Below are 26,959 nucleotides of genomic sequence, written 5' to 3'. Positions count from 1 at the left end.
CCTAATCTTTCTGATACAAATAAATATAAAAAATATTTTTTTTGTTTTTTCATTTATGGAAAATTTTAATGCTTTAATGTTTTTGTATTTTTATTTTAATATATATTTTTATTTAATTAAATATTATATTTTAATATATATTCGTGTCTTTGAGTAAATTTTTAAGGAAAATAAAAATTTTCATGTTGAACATAACATTTAATGGCACATTTCGCATATTATAATTAAAGCATAGTAATTTGTAAATAAATTAAAAAGAGTATTTTTCTATTTTTTTTCGTGTTCTATTGTAAAGAGATTATTCAATCACATAATAAAAAAATGTGTTATTACTTATAAATTAAAAGTGTATGTGTCTTATTTCTATATAATATAATAAAATGAATATGCTTTTTTCCGTTAACATATATATATATTATAAAAACTTAATATTTATTCTGTAAAATATATTATGACATAGTAATTATAAAGCATATTTAATGTAAAAATCCTTTTAACACACATTTTTTCATATTGCATTGATCAAAAAGGAATATGTGAATGCTTAATAAAATAATATCTTTATTGAATACTTTTTATTTGTAATTATTTAATAACTTTAGATTTATAAAAATTCATGGCTATATGAAGAGTTAGTGGCATTTAATTTTTTTATTATTCCACCTAATTCGGGTGTTTATACAATTTTCCAAAAATATTTAAATATATATTGTATTGAATATTTACAAATAAATATACAATATGTTCTTTCTTATTTTTTACATGAACAAAAGATAAATTGAATGTATTAAATGAAAATAAATATTAATATATAAAATATATAAATTTTTTTTTTTTTCTTTTTCTTAATAATGAAATTTTATATATGCACATGTCTCTAAAAGTTCAAATTATCATTATAGGAATGAAAATAAATAAGTATATATATATATATGTCCTATTTCTTATGTCTACAAATAAATTAAGAGTTAATATCATTTTAAAAGAGTATAAAATATATATAGATTATAATAACAATCGCTAAATTATTTTTATTTATAATGCTCATATTTTAAATATAATATAATTGAAATAAATGTATTATTATTATATAGTTAATTCATAAATAAAAAAAAGCTTTTTTTTGGTTAGATAAGCGTTAATTATGTTAATGTAAAAAACTACTGTATTTTTTTTATAAGGTTTAATTAAATATATGTAATGTATATATTTCTCATTTAACTGTTTTGCTTGTATACTTTCGTGTTTAATTTTTATTTATTAAATATTCTTTTTCATAGATCCAAATTAAAATGATAATATAGTATTAATATATTTTTCCGTTATCTGACTTATATATACTTTAAAAAATAATGTTTGATCAATAAAATAATTCATGAATATTTTATTCTTTGTAAAAGAATGCATATGATATACTGAAGATGAGACTAAATATATAGAGAATATTGCATGAAAAAGGTGAACAAATTACTAACATATATTATAATAATAAGTATTTATATATTTTTTTGATAATATTATATATTACTATAATTAGTTAAAATTTTTATTTTTATGTAAGCATCATATTTATGTGTAGACATATAGAATAATTCTAGTGTGATAATATTTTTTTTTTTTTTTAATGCATTTTCAAATAAAAAAAAAATATATTATTATTTTTATCAGAACAAGTGTTATTTTATTCAGTACTTATTTAAACAGACATGGGGTAAATTTTATGATACCAATACATATTTATTATGGATCTGGACACTAATTCGCAATAATATATATTACAAATTTTTTTACTATAAATCATATTATAACCATGATTATAATATTTTCTTGTTGTCCTTAGAATGACGAAATATATTTTTGTAAATATATATATATATTTAATATTCTTTTAATCTATCCGTTCTTTTCACAATTTTTATAAATTTTTAGGTACTACTGAAAAAAATTTTGTATGAAGTGTATATTTTATGAAATAATAGGTTTAGCATTAAAATTAAGTTCTAGATATTGAAGGAATTTATATAAGTGGAACTAGATATATGATTTTAACAAAGGATAATACTAAGCAATTTTGAATTATTATGTGTTGTTATAAACAAATAAGTTTCATTTAATCTTAGAAAAAACTTATATAAATGAAAAGGTAAGCATGAAATTATTCTTAAGTTAACTAATTTATGCCAGCAACTGGAGATAAAATAAAATTCTGAAAATAGGACAATCACAATATTAAGAATTTTTTTTTCTTAAATGTTTTCAGAAATTTTTGTATTAAAATGTATCAACCATAATTAGTGAAAATTTTATTATTATTTAAACATATATAAGAACTTTATAGTTCTATCATTTTAGGGTAGTTACATTTTTGGCAGTGAATGCAGAAATAATTATTATAGTTTTCCTTATAAAATTATGTATTTATGCAGATACCTCTTCTACTTCGCTATAAGAAGCTCCATCCATATCATTCTTAATGTTGTAAACATTTCTTATATTTTCATGGTTAATTACACAATTATAATAGTTAAATATCTGTATATTACAAATAATGGCTCTTTAATTTAATTTTTGCTTTATAAGTACTATTGATGGACCTTTCAATATAAATATATTTAATAATAAAAATAATTCATTTTAAAATGGGCATCTCAATTAAGCACTCTATAAACTTATTTTGAGCATAAAATTAAACCATTATACTCTTGAATATAATGAGGAATAACTGAATTAAGAGCGATAAACATTTATACTGAAGTACATAATGAAGGAATCTTGATGCTACATTAGTATATCTGAATGCATGCCACATATAACTCTGAACAAAAAGAGATAATGATAATAGTATTTCAAGGGAAACATAATTTTTTCATCATTAAAGTTATTAATAAAGATCATTCGAATTATCATTGTTGCTAAATAAAAAATATATTTTATTTGATTTATTTTGTTATATTTTATATTTTGGTGGTAATTCATAAGAATCATTTATATGAATATTTTGGTACATATACACGTATAAAAAATATAAATAGGACTTAAATTATTGTTATTCTTTTAAAACGCATACTGCACCATCATAAGTGTTATATAATATGTCCAATTTAATTTCTTATTAAAGTATCAACATGTGGCGTATCCAAATGTTTTTAATTAGTAGATATAAAAATTTCTATTACATCATATAATTTATGTGATATATATTAATACAAGTAATATATTATTTTATTCCACGGAAAACAGAAATTTCTAATAAAATCAAATATTATATTTTATGTAGAAATATAACTAAAAAAATAAAGAATGCATTTGAAAATTAAAAACTAAAAACGTGTTAAAATTTTATACAGTTAAGATTCTTCCTTTGTATTTAAATACTCAAAAAATGGTTTAAAATAAACAAACATTGAAAATACTTCTTATATTTTAAATAGCTTAATTTTATATATATTAATATAATATATACATATCTATTAATCTCATTCATTCACTTTGTTGTTCAGTTAATTATGAACAATTTTATATTTATATAGAACTGTTATCCACATGTTAAAAAACAAATTAGGGGGATAGAAGGATATTTTATTGAAAAATATTAAAGTATTAACTGGGGACTTTAAAATAATTTAAATTACATATTTTGATCATTAATGGAAGATGGTTATAAAATGAATTCCTCCTATGTAAAAGGTATTTGTACAATAATACACAAAAGGAAGGCTGTGTACTGTGTAAAAATATGGAATGCAAATTTTATATATTTATTGAATATTTAAATATAAAAATAATAAAAAAGTTTATATAAGAAATTATACATCAGTTTTTATTTTATATCTTATAATATAACGATGTACAGAATGTTATATTTTTTATAAGATAAATTATTAAAAGGAATTCTATATGTATTTGAATCATACATGCTTATTTTAAAATTTTTTCGTTTATATATGAAGGGATCAGTTGTTACTATTATAATGAAAAATTCAACAAAATATTTTTATTAGTTAATTATATTTTAATATACTTAATAAATATTCTCATGCTTATTTCATTTACCAAGAACTTATTACATATAATGTAACTGTTTAGTGAGTATATAAATAATAAAAAATATAATATTATTATTTTTATATAAAAATAAAAAAGGGTACTTCAATAGTACAAGGATAACGTTATTGTGTTTACTTTTATTTTGTCTTCCATATATATCTTTGTATTATGTTCTTTCTTATGATAATAATAATAATATTTTATAACAAATTTTGCTGTTATGCTTATACGAATAAATGAGCACTTAATTGAAATTTTTTCTTTTTAATTTATAGTAATATTTAAGATAATATGAAGAAAAAAAAAAAAAAAGGTACGTGTGTCATATTGTTTATATGAAATATTTTATTTAATTATATTATTTTTCATATATTTCTTTTTTTTTTACATATAGTTTTTTTTTTTTTTATTTATTTACTATTTTATGTACACAAGTGTAAATTTTTTTTTTTTTTGTTTATATATATTTTATTATTTTGTTTTAATATATTATGTAAATCATTGCTTTATGCTGAAGTTTATACAATAAATTTACTTGTAAGTGATACAAAATTAATAATATTTCATACAAATTGTTGAAGTTTTATAGATAGTGTATTATTTATTAAAAAAATAACGTACAATATTAAAATTATTTTGTACAGTATGTAAATTATTAACATAGTATAAACTAATAGAAATGTTACAGGCTTAAATGTATCAAAGGAAAATAAAAGAAATATAATTAAAAATAATTTTATTTAAGAAAAAATAGTGGAGTAACTAATTATATTTTTTCTTTTTTATTTAATATGTATAAATTCCCAAAGTAGTTATTGTGGTGTATATTATTAGAAAAAGGTGCACATAAATTTAAATTTATTGTGCATATTATTTCATAATTGACTTCATAATTATATATTTATTATAGTAGAAAAATCTTCTTTAAAGAATAAAGTATCTTCAAAGTAAATTGGTAGATTTATTTTTGATGATAAAAATGTTTTATATTTGTTCTTTTAGTTACATAGATAAATATAGAGTCTTATAATACTATATAGAGAACTTGTTATATATTTTGTTGCTCGTAATATGAAATAAATTTTATTTATGAATTTTATTGTAATGCAGTGTGCCTGATAATATTTTTATGCTCACTTCATATCGTTTAATCCTATAGAATTACGTTTTTTCTTTTCATATATAATATGTTTAATATAATTCTCTGCAGTTCTAATATTGATTTTTTAAAATTTGATTGCACGTTTTATCGTATATATGTTATATTAATTATTATATTATAAAATTTATTATATTTGCTTTAATTCTACATTAATATATAACATATTTTAATTATTACTAGTTTTTAGAAAATAGGTTAAAATTTTTATTTTTTAATATGCATAGTGATAACGTTATACATATATATTTATTGAATTGTGCTTAAATATATTTATATTTATTATATGGATGATTTCTCATAATAAATATTATATGCCCTATGTTAAACTTGAGTTATAATATTAATATTTGTTATATATTTAATATGAATGCAATTTTATATTTACATTATATCTTATTCATAATGTATAAACTTCAATAAAATGATTATTCTTTAATTTCATATTGTATTTTTTTAGCTACCTAAATACGTTGACTAGTTTCTTTTTTAAAAACGTTTTATAGTACTGTTAGGATTATAGTCTTTTGTATATTATCTCTTTTGTCATTATATTAGTGAACATTTTTATTCTTACATTTATTTTGATTTGTATTTTTCTAAAATATCCTTTAATTTATTTGTTCATAGCTCTATTTCATATGAACAAATATATCTTTTAATAGCAATTTATAAATTATAATTTTGTAAAGTATGATACATTATACAACTTCGTTAGTTACTAGAATATGTCTGATTATTTGCAACACCATCTACAGATATTTCTTTATTTTTTTTATATATTTCAATGTATATACTTTTTTTCTAAATGAATGCAACAAAAAAACTAAAATGAAGTAAATCAACTTTTAGAAAGATTGAATATATTTAAATAAAATACTACTTCAAAATATTAATTTTATGTAGTACTAAGATAGAGAGATTGTAGATGTCCATTCACATTTTTAATTTGAATAATTTACAGTGTTAATAAAAGAAAAAATTAAAAAAATCCGGTAAGAAATGATAATTTAATTAATGGAAATTAATATATTCATAACAAGTAACATGATTATTCCTTGCTCTGTTGATTGATACTGATGAAAGTAGATTTTACAGGAACTTGGATTTATTTATATTGAGTATTCTAGTGCTAATCGTTAACAAATTTTTAAAATGGTACCCTATTGCGTTTGCATAAAAAAATTATTGCCATCTTGTCTTATACAATTATTTTTATGACTATTATATAATCAATTATATTTTTCATAGTGTTTTAGAAGACATGTAAAAATTGTATTACAGAAACTTCTTAGAAAAAGTAAAACATATATATTATATGTTAAATTATAAAAAAGGAAATAAAATCGAACACTTTTTTTTTTAAAGATTCAAGAACTTAGGTTGCTCTATGTATTAAATTGTTCTGATTATATAAGGGAAATATATTAGAACCTATAATAATTCTATATTTATATAAATATCATGTTTTCTTTTAGATTATATAATGGTATATATAGTGTAAATATGATCACAAAACAATATAAATTAAAATATAATATTATTTTATATTTATTTTGTTTTATTATTTTTCGGTGATATTAATGATATTATATATTAAATATAAAAAAGACCTAATTAGAAATGTATGTAAACGATATAAATATATATATATATATATATATATATAATAATAATAATACAATTCCCTAATTGTATATATACTTTTTGTAGAAAAAAATAAAATGTTTACTAAAAAATTAAGCTATTTGTATACTATATCTTAGTTTAGGGTAAAAATAAATAATTCAGTGGAATTTTGATTTATTTTTTAAAAGAAAGGTTTAAAAAAATGTTTAAAAACCATGCATGTTGACAAAACGAAAAATTTGTATTTATTATAAAATTTTTACGAAGATTTTTTTATATAGTAAGCATATTTTTTATAATTTATTTAACAATATATATATGTATATATTATGATAAAATATTAAATATATTGTTCTGTACTTTATAGAAATATTCTATGAGAGTAAAAAATGACATAAACAAAATGTCCAAAATATTAAAAGTAACTAAATAAGCCATATTACAAATGCTGGGTTGTAAATCAAATTAACATAAATAAAAGTAAATAAATAACATTATTTTTTGTACAATTTTTTTTTTTGCATTTAAAAAATAAATTTTTTCTTATATTATACATAATCTTATAAATATTATTTTTTAAATATACTGCAAATCATAAAAAATACAAATTTTATAATTAACAAAAAATTTTCAAGCATTTATTTGTTTTTCGCTTATTATTAGAATTAATATATTGTAATGGTACTTAGCACTGTTTAAAAATAATAATCATTAGTTACAAAATGTATTATTTCAGAAAAAATAATTATTAATGAGAAAACACTAAAAATTGCAATTATTTTATATCTTATACAGAATAATGTATTATTAATATTTTGTTAATTATATATTTTATTCAATCTGAATATTTTAAAATACTAAGAAATCATATATTTTGTTTTTTATTTTATTTAGTAAATGATTCATAAAATAATGAATTAATGTTCAATACAATCAAATAAATTATATATTTAAAATATTTATAAATGAATTCAAATTGTATTACTCTAATTAGAGTTTGTTCTTTTTATAAATTATATTATGATGGTCAAAATTTAATAATCAAATTTTAGAGTTCTTTTACATTTTCTAAGTTGTAAAATGCATTATACATATATTATTAATTTTTTTAGGAAAATGTTATAAAAAAAAAATAAAAAAAAATATAGTATCCTTTGTTATTAGAAGGATGTTATATTATTATTAATTTGTTTATAACAGGACATATTAGAATATAAAAAATCTATAGTATGATAGAGAAAATTAGGTTACTCTTTTTTATTAAATTTTTTGCGTTTTTCCTTTTAAATGAGGATGTCATTTTATGTAGTAAAAGGGTATGTCAATATTAATTAAAGACACTTTTGTTATTAATTTTTTTATTATTGTTTTATTTTTATTGATACGTCTTGTTATTATGATATTACTTGTTTTTGTAAATAATGAATATTTACATGGTTTTTTCAGGGTAACTTTTATAAAAATTCGGATAATAAGCACAGAGATAATAGAAAATCAGGAATTAGAATTTACGGATTAGTAGTAGTTCATAAAAACGAAAGGCGTTCATATATTGAAAGGATGAAAAGAGGAGTACCAAATAGTGTATTGTATAAAAAAAAAAGATATACGTAATAATAATAATGAGACCAAATAAAAAAATAAAAAACAATGTAAAAGTTCAATAAATAATAGAGGAGTATTTAAAGAATCTATGGAAATTAAATATCTTTCATACACTGAAGTAAAAATATATTTTGATAAAGGTATATTAAATAATAAAAATTATGTAAAGAAAGTTGTGGAAGTTGAAAGAGCTGATTTTAAGTTAACGAATTGTATATATAGAAAAGGAGGTATTTTTAATTTTATATATATCATACACTTAGTATTTCCAGTATCAATTATGATAGCATTATTTATTGAACGTTCTAATGAATACACAGCATATGTAAAGAAGATCATTCCATTAATTGCATTATTAATTATTATATTCTGGATTATATTTGTAGTAGGGCTTTTATATATCTGCAGAAAAACAGTAAAACTTGAAAAACTAAATACGTCACACAGCACAGACTTCCTTAACTGAAGTAATCTTTTACAACAATTAAAATATAAAATTTCCTAATTTGTATGCACAAAAAACAAGCAACTATATATTTTCATAGATTTCATAGATATACCTGTAGGAGACAAGTTTTTTTGATCGACAATAGTACAAATGTATTATCTTAATTTTTTGTTAATTTGAATTTTTTAGTGTTTTTCGCAGTTTATTTTAAAGTATTTTTTAAGTATAACACAACATTGTGTTTCATATATATATTTCTGTATATAACTGGAGTTTTTTGAATAATAAATCTAACTTGAAATAAATACATAAAGCACAATTTATATAGTTTTTTTTATATATATAAGAATTTATATTTGTAACTATAAAAAATAGTTTTTTTTATTTTTTGCTTTTATTCTTATTAAATTACTATTTTCCAACTTAATTAAAAAAAGTATAATTAGTTTTTTTTTAATTAGGTATAAAAAATTCCTATTTTTCACACGAAGACACAAAGTGAACGCATGTAAGTGCATTGTTATAAGTACGTACATATATTCATATATTGTATATAAAAAATAAGTGAATTACGAGATCAATCTATCTTATTACTATACATTTACTTTTTCTTACTTAAAAAATAAATTAATTTTATTAGTTAAGAATAAATTTAAAAAAAAAAGGAAAACCAGTGATACTTAATCAATTAGACCATATAAGTAATTTCAAACAATATATGTGACAATTAATTATTATTTATTTTGCTTCGTAGCCTTTTTATTATAATAAAATAATTTTTTTGTTTAATGGTAAAATTTTATTATAAGGCAGAAAAAGGTATAAAACATTTATAACATTTTAAATAGTACAAGACGAAAGATATACAATTGTTTTATTCGTTTTAATAATATTATTCTGATAGATTTTATTATTGAATTATAAATATTATTATATAAACGCATTATTATACATTAGAGCTTCTAGATAATATTAGTTTCCTTTGTACAGTATAACTTAGAATGTTACATTTATTTTTTATTTAATTATTTTTGAAGTAGTGCAATTAATAACATTTGGTTATACTGAAAAGATGTAATATTTAGTGAATAAATTTTTTATTCTATTTATGTTTGTTCTACATTTATCTGTGTATATATATTGAATTATACAGTTTATGATAGAACTGTTATTATTTAAACTTTCCTTCTTTTTTCCTTTTTAAATTTTTATTAGTTAATATATGTAAACGTGAAAGCTATATGACTGTGTTAAATACGTTTTAAATATTTCAGGTTAATTAAAATATATAAATCTCTATAAAGTACTAGACTAAAATGAAAAATAGGACATTTTAAAAAAATTTGTAAATGAAATTGAAGCATCACTCATTTTCGTTATTAACTGAAGTATGTAGATTTGAGTTGATATATATTTTTAGACCTATTAGTAGTAAGAGAATAGTTGAAAAGACGTAGAACATTTATAGTAAATGTCATTGAATTATTGTTAATTAACACAACAATGGGGGAAAAAAGTATTATACGAAAATATATATAGCATAATATCAACTATATTTAAACGAAATATCAAAAATAAATAAAGTATGTACTCCAGTATTATATAACATTAATAATATTACTGGTTAGAAAAAATATTTACTTTTATTATGAAGCTCATGCTAAAAAGAAATAATAATTAAAAAGGATTATGTATATAAGAAACCACATAATATTAGAGAGTTTTAATAAATAAATGTATGAATTCATATGTGTACGTATATACAATAAATATATAGAAATGTATTTATATAATAATACAATTTATATGTGATATATATATATAATGAAGATCAAATTATATATTATACAAAAAAATTAAAATTGTATATAGATTATATTTTGATTTGGCTTAATATGCTTAATTTAGAGCATTATAGATATTTTTGATAAATGTACCATTAAAAATATAATAAAAGGGAAAGTAAATACTAACAAATATGACCAAAAAAATTATTTAAGTTAGAATGTAGGAATATTATTTAAATAAAAGTATATACCTTTATATAATACATATAAATAAGAATTATGTTTAAGATATAGTACTAATTATTAAGGTGTGCTGTTATATGGTCTATATAAATAATAATTTGTAATATAAGAAAATGTAAGAGATATTCAAATAATAGATACAGTAGATGTACATGAACTAGTATATTTCCAAATATATTTATAATTGTACATATAATATTTATACAAGGATGAAATAAATAATATCACTTTTCTGAAAAGTTATAGAATAACATATGATACATGAGACAAAATATATAAATGTTTTTTTATTTACATATAGTTTATTATTTTTTAGAAAAGTAATTGTTTATAAAAATTAATAACATATTATTATATATACAATTAAAATAGTATATTTCATCATATATTTCTTTTATAATTATCAAAGTACTAACTGTAACAAAGAGTAAAAAATACAAATATTTTAACATGCATATTTATGCTTCTAAGTGTATGTATCCAAAAAAAAAACTAATTTATTTCATTTATTGTAGTTTTATAAAGTTCATAATTTAATCAATATATTTGAGTAGTTCTTATTTATAAGTTATTAAAATATAAAAATTCTGTTCTCTCATATATAAAGTGTTCGAGAAAAAAATTAATACTTCAAAATTTTTCCTAAATCTTTTTATATAATATTATATTTATAATACTTCCTCCTTTGGAAGAGATATTTTTTTATCTTTTAAGTTATATTATTTAAAAATCCTTTTTAAATTATTATAATTACTAAAGTTGTTTTTTAATTAAATTTACTTTACATTTATATTTATTTTACATTATTGATATAGTTATCAAAATTAAAAATTTTTATTATTTAAAAATGAAAAAAAAGAAAAGAAAAATTAAATGAATTCTTAAATATAAGCAATTCACATTTATTAATAATTAATAAAATATATTCATTTATATTATATAGTAACTATAAGGTCCTTTTTATAATAATTAGATAAAAAAATGTAAAACAGAAGTTTTGAATAAACTTTTTAGAATATATAAATTTTTTACGCAAATCAATTCTAGATTCTATCTTTTAAAAGATATTGTATAAGTATTCCACATATTGTAGGTATATTTTACATGTTAAGTTATGACTTATTTTATAAAAAATATTGATCATATTTTTATTTTTGCTTAATTTTATCATTTCTATTATATACCATATAACAGTTTTAATTTTTTAACTATAAAATAATATTTAAGAATATAATAAGTACAAAAATCTATGTTTATCGATAGAAAATAAAGAAACAAAAATTAATAGATATATTATTAATATATATTTTAATATGTTTATTCAGCGTACATTTATTTTTTTTTTACCTTAAATATAAAATGAAATCATTAAATAAAAAAAAAAAATAATTTTTTTTTATTTATAAAAGATATATATAAAAACATTATACAATTGTTCTGTCAGGGAATCAATATATATATTTATCATTTATTAATATAATCTTATATATCAAAATTTATTGTAATTAATGTTACTTATTTTATAAGTATTTTTATTGCTTTTATTCATTAAATCATTTTTAATATTATCTTTTCCTTTTTACAGTTTATATTTTTATTTTATTAATGAAATTTTATACTATTTTATGAAGAATAAAAAAAATTTATAAACAAATTGAATATGTCCTATTATTAGTAGCTTAAAGAAATGCAGTTAATTTTTATGGATATAAATATATTTTAATATTAAATAATTCCAACATGAATAAAAAATTAAATTTTTTACTTTAGTTAAACCCCTTAAATTTCTTCTTTTTATTTGGTTAAATTCTAATTTGTACGATGTGCTATGAAAACAGTATACAAGAAAATTTGTTTTATATCCATTGATGCTTCATATTATCTATAAACATATATAATAATAATAATATGTGAGGGCTTAAAAAATTAGATTACATTGTAAATAATTCAAATATTTTATTTTATTTGTAGTGTACGTTTGTTAAATCTTTAGATACTATGAACAATACACTGATATGTTTTGATTTAGGAACTGATAAATTGTTGTTAGTTCATGAGAATGAAACAAAAAATATAGGATGGTCAAATATATTTCCTTCAAAAATAGGTAATGATAAAATATATAAAGGAAAGAATTATGAATGAGAATACAATAGTAAATATGAAACTAACGATGTAGATAATTCAATAGATTCAAACAAAAAATTAATTAAAAAAAGGCGCACCTGTTATATGTAAACCATTTTCAACATTATATTATATGTGTGAAAAATGATTACACGAGGGATTTAGTTGTATATATGAATATAAGTAATGTACTAATCCTAATTAGAAAAAGGTTTTAAACTTTCAGCGTATATTAGTTCAACTTTGTTTTTTGATGTACCTATAATATTTTATTTAACAGTATTTCCATTATTTATTTTATGTTATTATATTAAGCTTATTTCATAAAGCTCTGAAGAATCATCAGAGGATTTATTAGAATTGATAATTAATAATGTATCGGAAGTTTCATTATGGCTAGTTGTTTTATGTTTTTCAATTTTTATTTATATACTGGTAAAAATTTTAAAATATTCAATTGATGTAAGAGGAAAAGAAAATTAAGCCTGTTTATAACAAATATATTTTCTTTAGATAAAATCGTTTCTTGTAATTAACAAAATATCAACTTTACTAATAATATTACGTTCTGAAAATAAATATTTCTTGTATAAATAAATATTTCGTTATACTTCATATATAGTATACATATATTCGTTGATATACAAAAGTAAAATATATGTATATTAAATATATATGACTGATCGAATTATTATATACTTATTTTATCATTACATTCTCCTTATTTGGGGTAATTAATTGTTCTCAGTTGTTATTCTTATATATATATATTATTTCATATAAATATTAAATAGTTACTGATCAGTATTTGCGAAAAAGTATGAATTATATATGAAAAAAATATGGATAAATAAATTTTTATCTAAAATTTTATAATGAAATATAAGTGCTCATTTAATATGATTTATAATACTGCAGTTAATGCAACATCTCTCATATAATGAGATAATGTACATCTTTAACATTCATTTTTTTTCTAGTTTTTTTTATAAATATAAGACATTATTTGAAGAACTATTTAAAAATATTAATTATATATTAGGTTTATTTTGAAAGAACATTTTTTTCTTTTTTTAATCAAGCTAAATCCATGTTTTTATTTTTTGTTAGTATGTTTTACACCAATGTAATCTTAACAAATATTCTTTGCAACATATTTTAATGAAGAGTATATTTTTTACAACATATATAACATAAAAATATTTTTAATATGTTTATATACATTTTTAGTAAAAAATGATGAAATAATCTGTATAAATTAATATTATTTTTCTATTAAGAATGAATTCTTAATTGAACATTATCAATTTTAGAATTAATTAAACTTTATAGCTAAATGAATGGCTCAAGATTCATGTATCGTTGCATAGCCTTTGTAGTAATTAGATATAAATCCGTTTTATGAAAATTAATTGAATATGTATTATAAAAAAAAAATTTCATAATAAAAAGATATTATATTTTTGTGTTTATCATAGTATTAATTAAAAATTTTTTTGAACCAATGTTAGTGTGAAATTAGATAGTAACCTTGAACATTTACTCATTTTATTCTGTCTTAAAAAATAAGTACTCTATAAAAGTGAATAATATACTTAGTATAAATTTTAATTAAGTATTAAACAATAAAAAATTTTAAGTTAAAAATATTTTTTCCATAGTATTATAAATAGGTAATCATTTATATATTTGTGGTACTTCGAATTTTTGCTCTACAGATTTGTTTATAACAGGAAAAGTATTATTTTAAATATATACAATAATATATGATGTTTTAATTAATAACTAGGAATTTTAATGAATTCTTTTAATAATATAATGTTATGCAAAGGAAATCCAAGTTACACATATATGCTACTTAATACGAATATAAGTATGAATACATTAATGTTATAAGCACCAATATATTTTAGTTAAAATATTAAGCTCTATTTTAACTAAAAGGATAAATTACATAAGGAAATACATACGATTTTTGTTTATATTTATATGCAAGCTTTTATCACAACTTCAATTTGTTCAATGGTACTATTATGTAAATTCAAATTCATCCCCTTAATTAAGGCAAATATTTTTTTAGGTAATATACGATATGTATATTTAAAAACGTATTGTTTATTATATGATGTATATTATGTATTTCCTTTTCTTTTGAAAATATATTTGTTTAAAGACCAATTGAGGTTAATTTTTATTTAAATATTAATAAAAATGTTAATCACCTTGCTGAAATTTTTTTTAAAAGATTACTTAATAATTTTTTTTTTTCTTTTGTTAGTATTAAACGTTATAATATTTAAGGTAAATATATTTTTTTATGTTCAAAATATATTTATGCCTTTAAAAGTGTTTTATCTTATAGTTAAATAAATTAGTAAAAAATTTCATATATGTTCATATAATTTTAATTTTTAATAATAATGTACATAGAATATTGTTAGTAGTGTGCAATATAATATAGAGAAATAAATTAAATGATACCTATGTTCCTAGTATTGGTAATGAAGTTATGCAATGTTTGATTCAATTTTATGTATATTATTTAAATATATATTATAAAATAAGTTGATAACGAAAAAGATATGTATTGTTATTCATGATAGTGCTAAACAAAAACATTAATGAATCAAGATTACTGTAATATTTACACATTTTATACATGTATTATACATTTTTTTTTTATGAAATTTATTCCTAATGTTTACGCTTATTAGAAAAAAAAAAAAAATTAACTTGTATGTTTAAGAACATGTGATTTACGAATAACGACATAAATTAAATATAACTAAAAATAATAATTTTCAAAAATAATTATACAAAATAAAAAATAAATTATTATTTTTACTTAAAATATAAATTTTTTCATAAATTCGATAATATATATTATTTTTTATTTTTTAAACTGATTGCAGACCACAAAGTAAAGCATGCGTTATAATTAGTAAAACATGAGAATTTTCACAAAATATATATATTTTAATTTTATTAATACTTTTGTTTCATTGTTGTAAATAATAATGTTTTTTTTTATCCATAATAAATACATTCTCAGAAATATATTATTTATAAAATAAAAATGATTATTAAGAAAAACTTAAAATATTAATTATACAAGATATACATAGAATAATAGCTTATATATATATATTTTATACATTCCATATTGTAAATAAATTCAAAATTTCCTAATAATTAGAAATCATAAAAAAAAAAATTTTTAATTATTCTAATATGTAATTAAGTTTTACGCTGTGTATATATGCAAATGAGTTCAAATTGATGCATTTTACATAAAGTTAATTTTTTAAAAATAAAATAATTTATAAAATTTTAATGAATCCTTTTTTAGGATTTTTTTTTTTTTACTAAGTATTAAAATATTCTACATATGTTGATTTTTTAAGAAAAAATATTATCCAAAATAAAAGAGGTATTTTTTTTTTTTAGTTGGAAGTGTATAACTTGATATTAACATTTACTTTATTTAATGTATTACATTATTAGATATGTATCACATGGAACAAAATATTAGGTTTATCTTTTTTTTCAAAATTTCTATGATTATCCTATTAAACTGGATATGTCATTTTTACAATGACATGTTATGTTAACACTTTTTGAGGTCATATATGTATTCATATGTTTAACATTTATTTCAATTAATTATTTTATTTATAATGGGAATATTTATCCATTTATTTAAGAAATATTTACATATCTTTTTTTTTAGGGCAGGTTTAACAAAATCTTGTATGAGAAGTATGGTTTCAGTAGAAAATTAGATGCACGAATTTATCGATTATTAGGAAAATGTAAAAAGGATGTTTTTGCGAATGTTGGAGATTTAGAATTAAAGATACCATATAATACAAAAAAAAAGAACGAAAAATTACTTACAGTTAATGATGAAAAATGGGACAAAGAAAAAAAAGAAAAATGATATAGAAGCTTATTATATAAGAAAAAATTAATTAAGAAACTTATGAAAAATAAAAATGTACCATGTTGCACAAATCATATAAGCATTATGAAAAAAAAATAATGAATGGACTTGATGGTATAGCTTTTTTTAAAAAAATAATCTTAATTAATAAGGATTATAAAAAATTAAAGTTTAAAAAATACGGATTAAGGCTGTTTTTACTTTCAGTATTGTTTGTAGTGGTATTAATGATACCTATATTAGATTCATCCATTGTTAATTTATTGATTGTATTTTCTACATTATTAGAAAATGGTACAATATCTGATTTGGGTGATGGGGAAGCAGGATTTTCAGGCCCGTCGAGCTCTTCGTGACTCTCATATTTTTTAGAAAATCCTTCTGTGCAATGCAAAGCCCAAGGTATTCTAATGTATTGTGTACCCAAATTAATATTGGCTAATGTGCTTATACTGGGAATTTTTTATTATTATAAAAATGTTATTAAACATAAAAAAATTAAGTCCTTGGAAACGTTCAATGAATATTAGGAAATATGTTTTTATTTCTGTAAAGAATACTTTAATGTTATATACTATCTGTAATATGTTTAATGACATACTGAATATAAGAATAATTGCGTATAATTTATACATGAATATATATATAAGTGGTCATATTTGTACGAAAATGTAAAAAATTATGTTTTTATCTATTTTGTAAATGTGAATGTTTCAATGTTTTTTAATTTGTAATTTAATATAATCTTTATTATGAATTAATTATTATAACTTAATATATATATTTCTGTTCTTATGCATGCTTCAATGAAGAATATATATTTGTACGTTGAAATTAATATATAACATTACAACAAATGCTATTTTATTGAATTCATTTGTTAATTTATATTTTAACTATAAATAATTTTGCTTTACATTTTTTATCATATTCTAGTATAAAATTATTATTTTTTAAGATTATTAAGAAAACAAACTATTATTTTTAACTTAAAAATTTAAGTGCCTTGTGTAGTATATAATAAAAGGAAGTAATTATATATATTGTATTGATAATTTTTTTTTTATTTTTTGAACATCAAATATAGTATTTTAAATTTATTTTTTTTTTCTTTACTCTTAATTTATTCGGTGGAAAAATAATATATTTTCAAAAAAAAGATAAAACAAAATTTGATTTAGGAATTTTACAGTAACTTTCTTCAAATATAGTAATTTTATATTTTTGATTATCTGGATTACACCTTATTTGTAGAGAAAATAATTGAACAGACATTCTTGTTGCTGCAAGTATTATTAAAAAAATGAACATTTATTTGTTTGTATTCATCGTTTAATCTTTGTCTGTAAATTAATTTTTCTAACAATGTATTTTTGTAAAAGACCAAATAAAAACTAACATATTAGCTATAAAATTGTCAGTAGAAAAATTACTAAATAAAATATTTTGGTAATTCATATTGTTACACTTTCTTATTTCTAATTTGCATTTAATAACATGTATATTAATTCCATAATTAAATTTACATTATTTGAAATATTTTAAAATTATGACAATTGTATGAAACACTTATATGTTAATATTACTATGCCCTTTTTTTTTATTTTTCTAATATATTAATATTGCTTCAAATATATGTAGGTAAAAAATGAAACTATTAAGGGGATTAATTTAAAAATCTTCTATTTAGTAATAATGGTGCAAATTAAATTTAATTAAGAATAAAATATTTTAAATATATGATACAGAAATAAATAATTTGTTTTTATTTACTTTTTAAATGTATATATTTTTTCATGGATTGAGCAGTATCTAATAAATTGAAATTTTTAAATATATTGTAATTGGTAATCTAAATTACTCTTTATATGACAACTAAATAATGGATTATATTTCACAAAAAAAAAAAAAATTATACAGGTTATTTACTACTTAATTGACTATTGAAATTATTGTATAGTTATAATAATTAATATTATATAAAATAAATAAAAACCTTATTTGGAAGTGTAATATCTTAGAAAATTCAATTAATATTAGGAAAACATAAATAAAATTAGAAATCATTCTCTCAATATATAATATATTACAATAAATCCATATTCTATACGTTTTATGCTGTAAATTAAATGGGCATTTGAAAATATTAATATATGATATAATTTATTTTACATTGAAGTTTTTCTATAAATAAACTTGTAATTACTCTATTATGTTATATAGTTAACTTATACTTTTTGGATATTTATAAATGAATTAAAATTATAGTATTTTATTTTAAGTTATATTTTTATTCATAACGTAAATATTAAAAATTTATAATATATATTTTAAGGTATTTTATTTTGATTAGAACTATAAGATGCATTTTATGTATATATATATTATTATTTTTCTGTGGAGAAATAATAAACAGAAACTGATAAAATATATATATTACTATTTGTTATTTAATGTATAATAGGATATTATAAATATAACTATTTCTGAATATATTAGAACACTAGAAAACTGTAAGTTGTTAAAGAAGATTATGTTGTTATTAATGAAAATTTCAGCATTTATACTTTTAACTTGGATGTGTGACTTTTACGATGACGTGGTATGATAATACTATTCAGAGGCATTTGTATTATATATATTGTATTCATTTATATTTACTAATTTTTTTTTTTAAGTTGAAAATATTTTTTTATTTAAATAAGAAATATTTACATTTTTCTTTTTTCTTTAGAGCTCGTTATATAAAGATTTGGATGGAAAATGCAATGTTTGTAGAAAACTTTATACAAGAAATGATCGATTATTAGCAAAATATAAACACGATAGGGATTAAAATAATGCAGAATTTAAAGAAGAAATGCCAAATAATGAAGCGAAAGAAAAGAAAAATATATATAATAATGAAAAAAAAACAAATGAGAAACACAAACATTCATGTAGAAGTTCATTATATATCGAGGAATATGGCAAAGATGTTAAGAAAAATAAATGCTATATGAATAAAACAAAAAAATATTTCGATTTTGAAAAAAAAATATTTGAAGAACTTGATTATAAAGATTATCTTAAAAATACCGAGACAATTGATGATAAGGAGTACAAAAATGTAGCACGTAAAAAACGAAAAATACGAATTGCTTTACTTTTGTTATTTATCATGGTATTGGTAGTACCAATATTATAACTTTCTTTGGTGAAACTTACAAATGGTGGATTATTGGATTTATTAGGATTGTTAAAAACCAATGATATATCTGCAGGTATATTGAATAAAGATGAAGTAGAGGGGATTTTTATTATATTGTTTTCCATGGAACATTGGTCTGAATCAAAAGCAATAAATGCATCAAATATTTTGTTTTATTGTGTACCTTTCCTTAACTTTGCTGTAATTTTTATATTAGGAATGGTTTATTACTATAAAAAAGTTATAAAATATGAAAATAGTTAATCCATAAAAAAATTAAATAAGATTTAATGTGTTTTTCTGTAAAGGGAAATTTAACATATATATCATATCTTTAGTGTTATACTTAACTACAATGACAATAACTATTTTTTTATATTATAAATATACCATTATATATTGGTGTTTTTATAGGGTAACAATAAAAAAGTGTGCTCTGAATTTTTTTGTTAATTTGAATTTTTAAATGTTTGAATAATTTTCAATCTGTGTTTTAACGCATGGCTTCAGATTAATTGTATATTTTGCATATATACAACATGTGAGTATTAAAATAGATTTCATAAATAAAATATATATATATTCTTTAAAATTAATATGTAATGGAGTAATTCATATAATTTATTGGAGTGGGGTAATATCTATTTGACTATAATTTTTTTCTTTCTGTTTTTTAATTGGATCTTGTCTAAAATGATTATTTGATTGGATAACTAAGAAAATATATTATTTTTGATAAATTAACAGTAAATACGTCTTTTTTTTGCTTTCAGTTATTGCATATGAATAATTTTCGTAACAGTAGAATGAATGTAAATTTTTATTTCACTAATGCAAAATTTTTATATTTATTCTACAAAGTATTTTTTGTGAGAATTGTTTTATAAAAGGTACTAAATGTAAAAATATTTTTAACAGAGTTAGTTATTTTCATAGTCTAAATGTGAAATTATAAATATATAATGAAATGATGCACTTTTCTATTTATGGATTACATATAGCTGCTTATAAACTTGGGAATTACAAATTATTAGAATTCAGTGAAGTTTTTAAAGCCAAATGTTATATTACTTTTGTATTTAATTAGATTGTTAACTTAGTTTTTTACATATTAAATGAATATATATTATATTGGAAATTTATATTTAAATAATTTATATATTTTATTTATATTTTATATCGTTAAAAGATTAATTTAATGGACAATAATTAATAAAAATTAATAGATAATTTGTTGGATTTCTTTCTAATTATTATTTATTTACTATTAAATAATGGAAAGGTTATATATTACTTCTCAATATTATCTGTGCTATTATTTTTGTACTTCTCTAATATAATATTAGATTTAATTAAATAACTTCATAGTATAGAAAATTCTAGGAGTACATTATGCTAAACTGTATTAAAGGCTACATAAACCAGTTAATATTAAAATCATAAAATATTATGTTTAACTTATACCTTCTACATTTAATATATTAAAATTTTTATTTATATCAAAAATAGAAAGAAAAAACACAAATATATATAACGAATATATGTAAATGACAGAAATATATAAGAATTAATTTTAAGGAGCAACGTTAAAAATTAATAATAATGAATGTTCGATATATATAGGAAAATACTTATATATCACGAATAAACTGTAATAATTGTCTGAATTCTAAATTAAATATGTAATAGTTATAAGAACAATAGTAATGTAATTAAAAAGAATATATACATTAATGTTCAAGTTATAATCAATTTCGTTTTAGAATATAATTAAATTCTCATATTTCATAATAATAGTACAAAATAAATAAAAATAAAACAATATACTGATTATATGTATTGTAATTTGATAATCTTAAAATGCATATATTAATGTAAAAGAACAATTTAATAAAAAAATATTTTAAAATATACACTAATTTATATATGGAGGAAATTTTATATTTAATTAAATTATATAAATTAGTGAACGTGCTTTATATATTAAATATTTTTATATTATACTATTAAATGAATTTTTTTAAATGGTATATTCTAATATTTTTAATATAGACATAATTGTAGAATAAATTTTATTTTTTTTTAAAATTATATATAATGAAAAATGTGTTCAAAAAAAAAAAAACAATTCTTTAAAAAGGAATAAATAATTTTATTTAATAAAGTTTTAATAGAATATTGCATGATTATGATTTAATAAAACTTTCCTTGTATATACATAATTATATTAGAATATAAATTTGCATGATTTGTACATTCATATCATTATTTTTACTTAAGCAGAATTATCATATTAGTAAGTTAAAAGGTAAATAATAATAAAAAACTTTGTATCTTCATCATATATAATTGAAAAAAAATATATATTTTTTTCTAATATTTGTAATTTCAATATAGAAAATATGAATTTTCCAAATTACATATTTTTAAGGTATATTTTATTTTTTTTAATTTAACTGTAAAAATCTAAGTTTTTTTCTTGAAGTTAAATCAATCATATTCATAAAGAAATTATTAAGTAAACACAAAAAAGGAAAAAAATGTACCTGAGTAGTATTCTAAATGAATATGCTTTAAAAATATAATTTGCAAAAATTACATTTTACAAATTAGCTTATTCTTTACTAAAATATATAGTCACCGTAATTTTATTATTTATAACATTTTCTGGTGTTCATTAAAGGTATGGAATTAAGTAAAAATATGAATAACACTATGTTACATATATATAATGCTTTATATAAGAAAATATTTCCAAGCTGAGGAATTTTATTTTTGATGAAAACATTTTATATATACAAGATAAGTGAGAAGTCAATCTGAACGCAAAGAAAACATCTGGAAGTAACACTAAATATATTACTTAACGATATATAGTATTATCTCAAATTTATCTTATATAGAAAAATGAAAGAAAATTACCTCTTATGCTTATGATACTTTTTCTTATACCTATATTTAAAGAAGTATACAATGAAATCGAGTAATGTTCAGAATTTTATTATTTTTAAGTACAAGTTTTAGATTTTCAATATTTATAAATTTTCATATATGCATACATATTATTATATTTAGGTTAATGTATTTTATGCTTAAATTATTATATAAATTGATAATCGTAATAATAATAGGAAGAAATTTTTTATTTCGTTCTGGTTTTTATGGAATAAAATGGATTTTACTCTTTCTCTATTTTTTGCAACATTGGTGTTATTATCATTATAAAATTATATAATTTATTCGAAGCAAAAATTTTTACTTGATACTTCTGAAATTTTTTTTTGGCAAAATCTTTATGTCTTATTAATATATAAATCCATGAGCAAAATTTATATGTACAAAATAATGTAAAAAAGTTTAAGTGGTAAAATGATCGGGTAAAATCTTTACATTTAAATATACGTGTTCTAGAAGAATAGAAAAGTTTGAACTCTTAATGTTTTTGAATTATACATAACGAAAGGTAAAAGAAATTACAGAATTACTTAATCATTATTTTATGTTATATTTATCTTAATATAACTTCGTTTATATAACATATATATAACTTATTTTTTTGCTTCTCATTTATGTCATAAAATATAATAAATTAAAGAACTTGGGTTAACTATTAGCATGTGTTTTTCGTTATCTATGAAATATTATAAATTAAAAAAATATATTACTTTTATAACTTTTAAATATTAATAATATTTAACAAATATCCTTTAAATAAGTTTATTAGAAAAAATAAAAATTTATAGTAGGTAATAATTTACTAAAATTTTTATATCAATAATAATTTATTGTTTAAGCTATATATTATAAGTATTTAATAGAAAAAATATATAAAGATCAGATTTTTTTATCATTTTTACAATAAAAATTGTTTTGACCAGCTTGAATTACTTAATAAAATATTATTAAATGTGTTATGTCCATTTATTTCATTGTTAATAATTAATAAAAATATTATATTTTAATTTCTTAAACATTTGAGCAAAAAATGCAATATTTATATATCTTTTACATTATATATAAACTAGTATATATGGGAATATTACAATTACTTATTATTAATTTAATCACATTTAAATGAATTTTTTAAAGATGCCCGTAAATATATTATAATACATTTAATTTACCTAATAATCTATAAGAATTAATTTGACTATTATAAGGCATATATCATTTCATATTAATTTAAAATTTTTTTTAATATATTAGTATTATCTTCTTTATGTCCTTTTTTTTTATTTTTTTTCCTTTACTCTGAAGATGTTAGATATAGGTAAGAAAGATGAAATATTGGGATATTTTGAACAAGATGTTGAACTTGCAGATTCATCAATGTCGTTTTCATTATTAAATCCTATAAAGGAAACACATAATTACTTATATAAAATTGGTTGTAAGCTTGATACTAATTATAAAAATAAAGACGTAATAAATACAATGATAGGTGGAATTTATATTGTTAGTGCTCCTGAGTACTGTGGTTTATTGAATGAATGGTTAGAAAAAAAAAAAATTACATATATAAATGAAGGCCCTAATTGTGAAAATAGCACAATATTATGGGAAGAAATAATTGAAAAATTGTGGGAACAATTAAAAAATCATGCATTTGATAGTTTTTCGTGTGACAGGAATAAAACTATCTATAATTGTCATGTTTCAACTGAACTGAAGTCTGCTTTATCTGTGGGTTTTACACTTATGGGAATTTTTCTAATTACTCTTTTTATTTTCTATAAGGTATTATAAAAATTATCGTTAAAAATTATGAAAAATCAGAAAAATATATGCACTAAATTTTTAATTAAAATATTATTATATATTTATATATATATATATATAACATTTTTCATCTTTTTTTGTTTTATATAATAGTTTAGTCCTCTTGGACCACGTATTCGGAATCGTATAAATAATAAACGAAGAACAACACAGAACATAGCTCCAGAAGTATCAGGTGAATTGTTAGAAATATCTTCTGAAAATGAGATTTCACATTGCGAAAACGGAAGATTTTGTATAGGTTACCATTCTGTAAAAAATTGGTAATTTACGTATAATACTGCACTGGTGGTTCTTTTTCATACTCATATGAAGAATGAAAAGTTTAATTTTTGGAATATTCTATTATACAGTATAAAAAAGAATAAAAATATAATGAGAATATAAGTAGCACATAGAAATAATGCAAAAATAATATTTTACGCTCATTTATATGAGCTATTAATGTTAATGCTATTTTGAACATAATCTATTAGAAAATTTTATATTATATTTTAGATTAGCAAAAAAGCATATAATGAGTATATCATATTATATTTAGTAAAATGTATATTAATTAACAAAATATTATTAGTTTTGATTCTGTTAATTATGTTATTTTCTATAATATGTAACAACAGTGTTTATGTGCTAATTCTATTCAGTGTAACATCTGGGAAACACTATATTTTGTATTACCAGATACTTTAATTCTTACAATGGTTTTTTTGAGTCGAGTATTACTTTATTAAATATCAAAAGAAAAAATCAAAAGATGTAATAATAAATATAAACAAACAAATTTATAAAAATCTTTCTAAACAATTTTAAATAAATAGATGAAAAACATAATGAAACAACATTTATATTTCCACAATAATAATAATATACATTCAAATGTAATTACAATATATATTTATATAATATGTCGAATATATATTGTTACGGAGATATATAAATATCATGTATTTTATACTATAAAGATAAAATAATTATTATAATAAATTATATTATGATTTTTTTCAATTATATCTTTCTATATTATTTTTATATTTCTTCTCCGTATAATAGCAATTATAATAGATAATCATATTTCTGTTAACTTAAGAAAATGACAACGAACAATTCTAATGTATATTTATAGATATATTGATGCAACATAAATTCTAATATTTATTTTCTCATTATAGCTTATACATACAACATAACAGCATTATTATACTTTAATTATCTTAATATTTTTTAAATATATAAATATATATTTTTATTTAATTTCAAAGTTATCTATTATTTTTATTAATACATGAATGTGGAAAGTAGTTTCGCTACTTTTTTATTTACACAAATAAAATTGATTTATGTATATGTTTTTTTTTTCTGTGTAATTATTAAAGATAATGGTATCTTTGAAATAGAATGTAGAAAATCGACAGGATATATATATATCGTGAAGAATTGTTATGTAGAATATTTTTTAATATAGTATTATTTTATATATATGGGAAGCTATTTTTATTTTATTACGTTATTTTTTGAGACTATAAAGATGTACGAAATTAATTGTTTTATGAATAATATTATTAATATATATATTTCATTTATTATAATTTAGTAGTTTCTAAATTATATCGGTTTATACTTTAATCTCACTATGAACACTTAGGAATGCTCAAAATATATTTTCATTTTGTTAAATAAATATCTATCCTATAATTAAATCATATCTTGCATTGTTATTATTGTATATGTTATATTAGTATAATTTATAAATATTTAGTAAGTAGCAATAAATCTATCCCCCAACTAAATATCTTTTTTGAAATTTAGTATTTATATAATATAAATCATTTAAAATTAGGAAACAGAAAAATAAACTAAAAGTTGGATGAATACTTTAATCTTTTGGAATATATTTTAAAAAATAAAGTACTACGTAAAAACATTTTCGTATACTTGAATAACATAAAGTTGATAGATATAACCGAGAATTTCCAAAGAGTACATGGTATGCAAAATATATATG

General features: G+C 18.5%; 1 protein-coding gene and 2 pseudogenes across 3 annotated transcripts; 2 read left to right on the top strand and 1 right to left on the bottom strand.

Moving 5' to 3' along the window:
• Positions 1 to 17,142: 17,142 nt before the first annotated feature.
• Positions 17,143 to 18,446, bottom strand: MKS88_001049 (annotated as a pseudogene). Its single transcript has 2 exons — positions 18,353 to 18,446; positions 17,146 to 17,369 (listed from the first exon to the last, which is right to left on the bottom strand). Coding segments are annotated over exons 1-2 (318 nt in total).
• A 1,402-nt stretch (positions 18,447 to 19,848) lies between these two features.
• On the top strand, positions 19,849 to 20,442 carry MKS88_001048 (fam-l protein; the record flags this gene model as incomplete). The annotated part of the gene is made up of 2 exons (XM_067219702.1): positions 19,849 to 20,104; positions 20,222 to 20,442. The coding sequence occupies 2 exons, from the start codon at positions 19,849 to 19,851 to the stop codon at positions 20,440 to 20,442; spliced, it is 477 nt and encodes a 158-aa protein (XP_067074981.1).
• Positions 20,443 to 24,435: 3,993 nt separating this feature from the next.
• MKS88_001047 lies at positions 24,436 to 25,717 on the top strand (annotated as a pseudogene). Its single transcript has 3 exons — positions 24,436 to 24,915; positions 25,051 to 25,220; positions 25,639 to 25,714. Coding segments are annotated over exons 1-3 (726 nt in total).
• Positions 25,718 to 26,959: the final 1,242 nt, after the last annotated feature.

This window comes from Plasmodium brasilianum, chromosome 4, assembly GCF_023973825.1.
Source record: "Plasmodium brasilianum strain Bolivian I chromosome 4, whole genome shotgun sequence".
In the NCBI taxonomy this organism is placed as follows: Eukaryota; Apicomplexa; class Aconoidasida; order Haemosporida; family Plasmodiidae; genus Plasmodium; species Plasmodium brasilianum.
The sequence above is the reverse complement of the archived record's forward strand: the minus strand, read 5'-3'. Positions and strand labels throughout refer to the sequence as shown.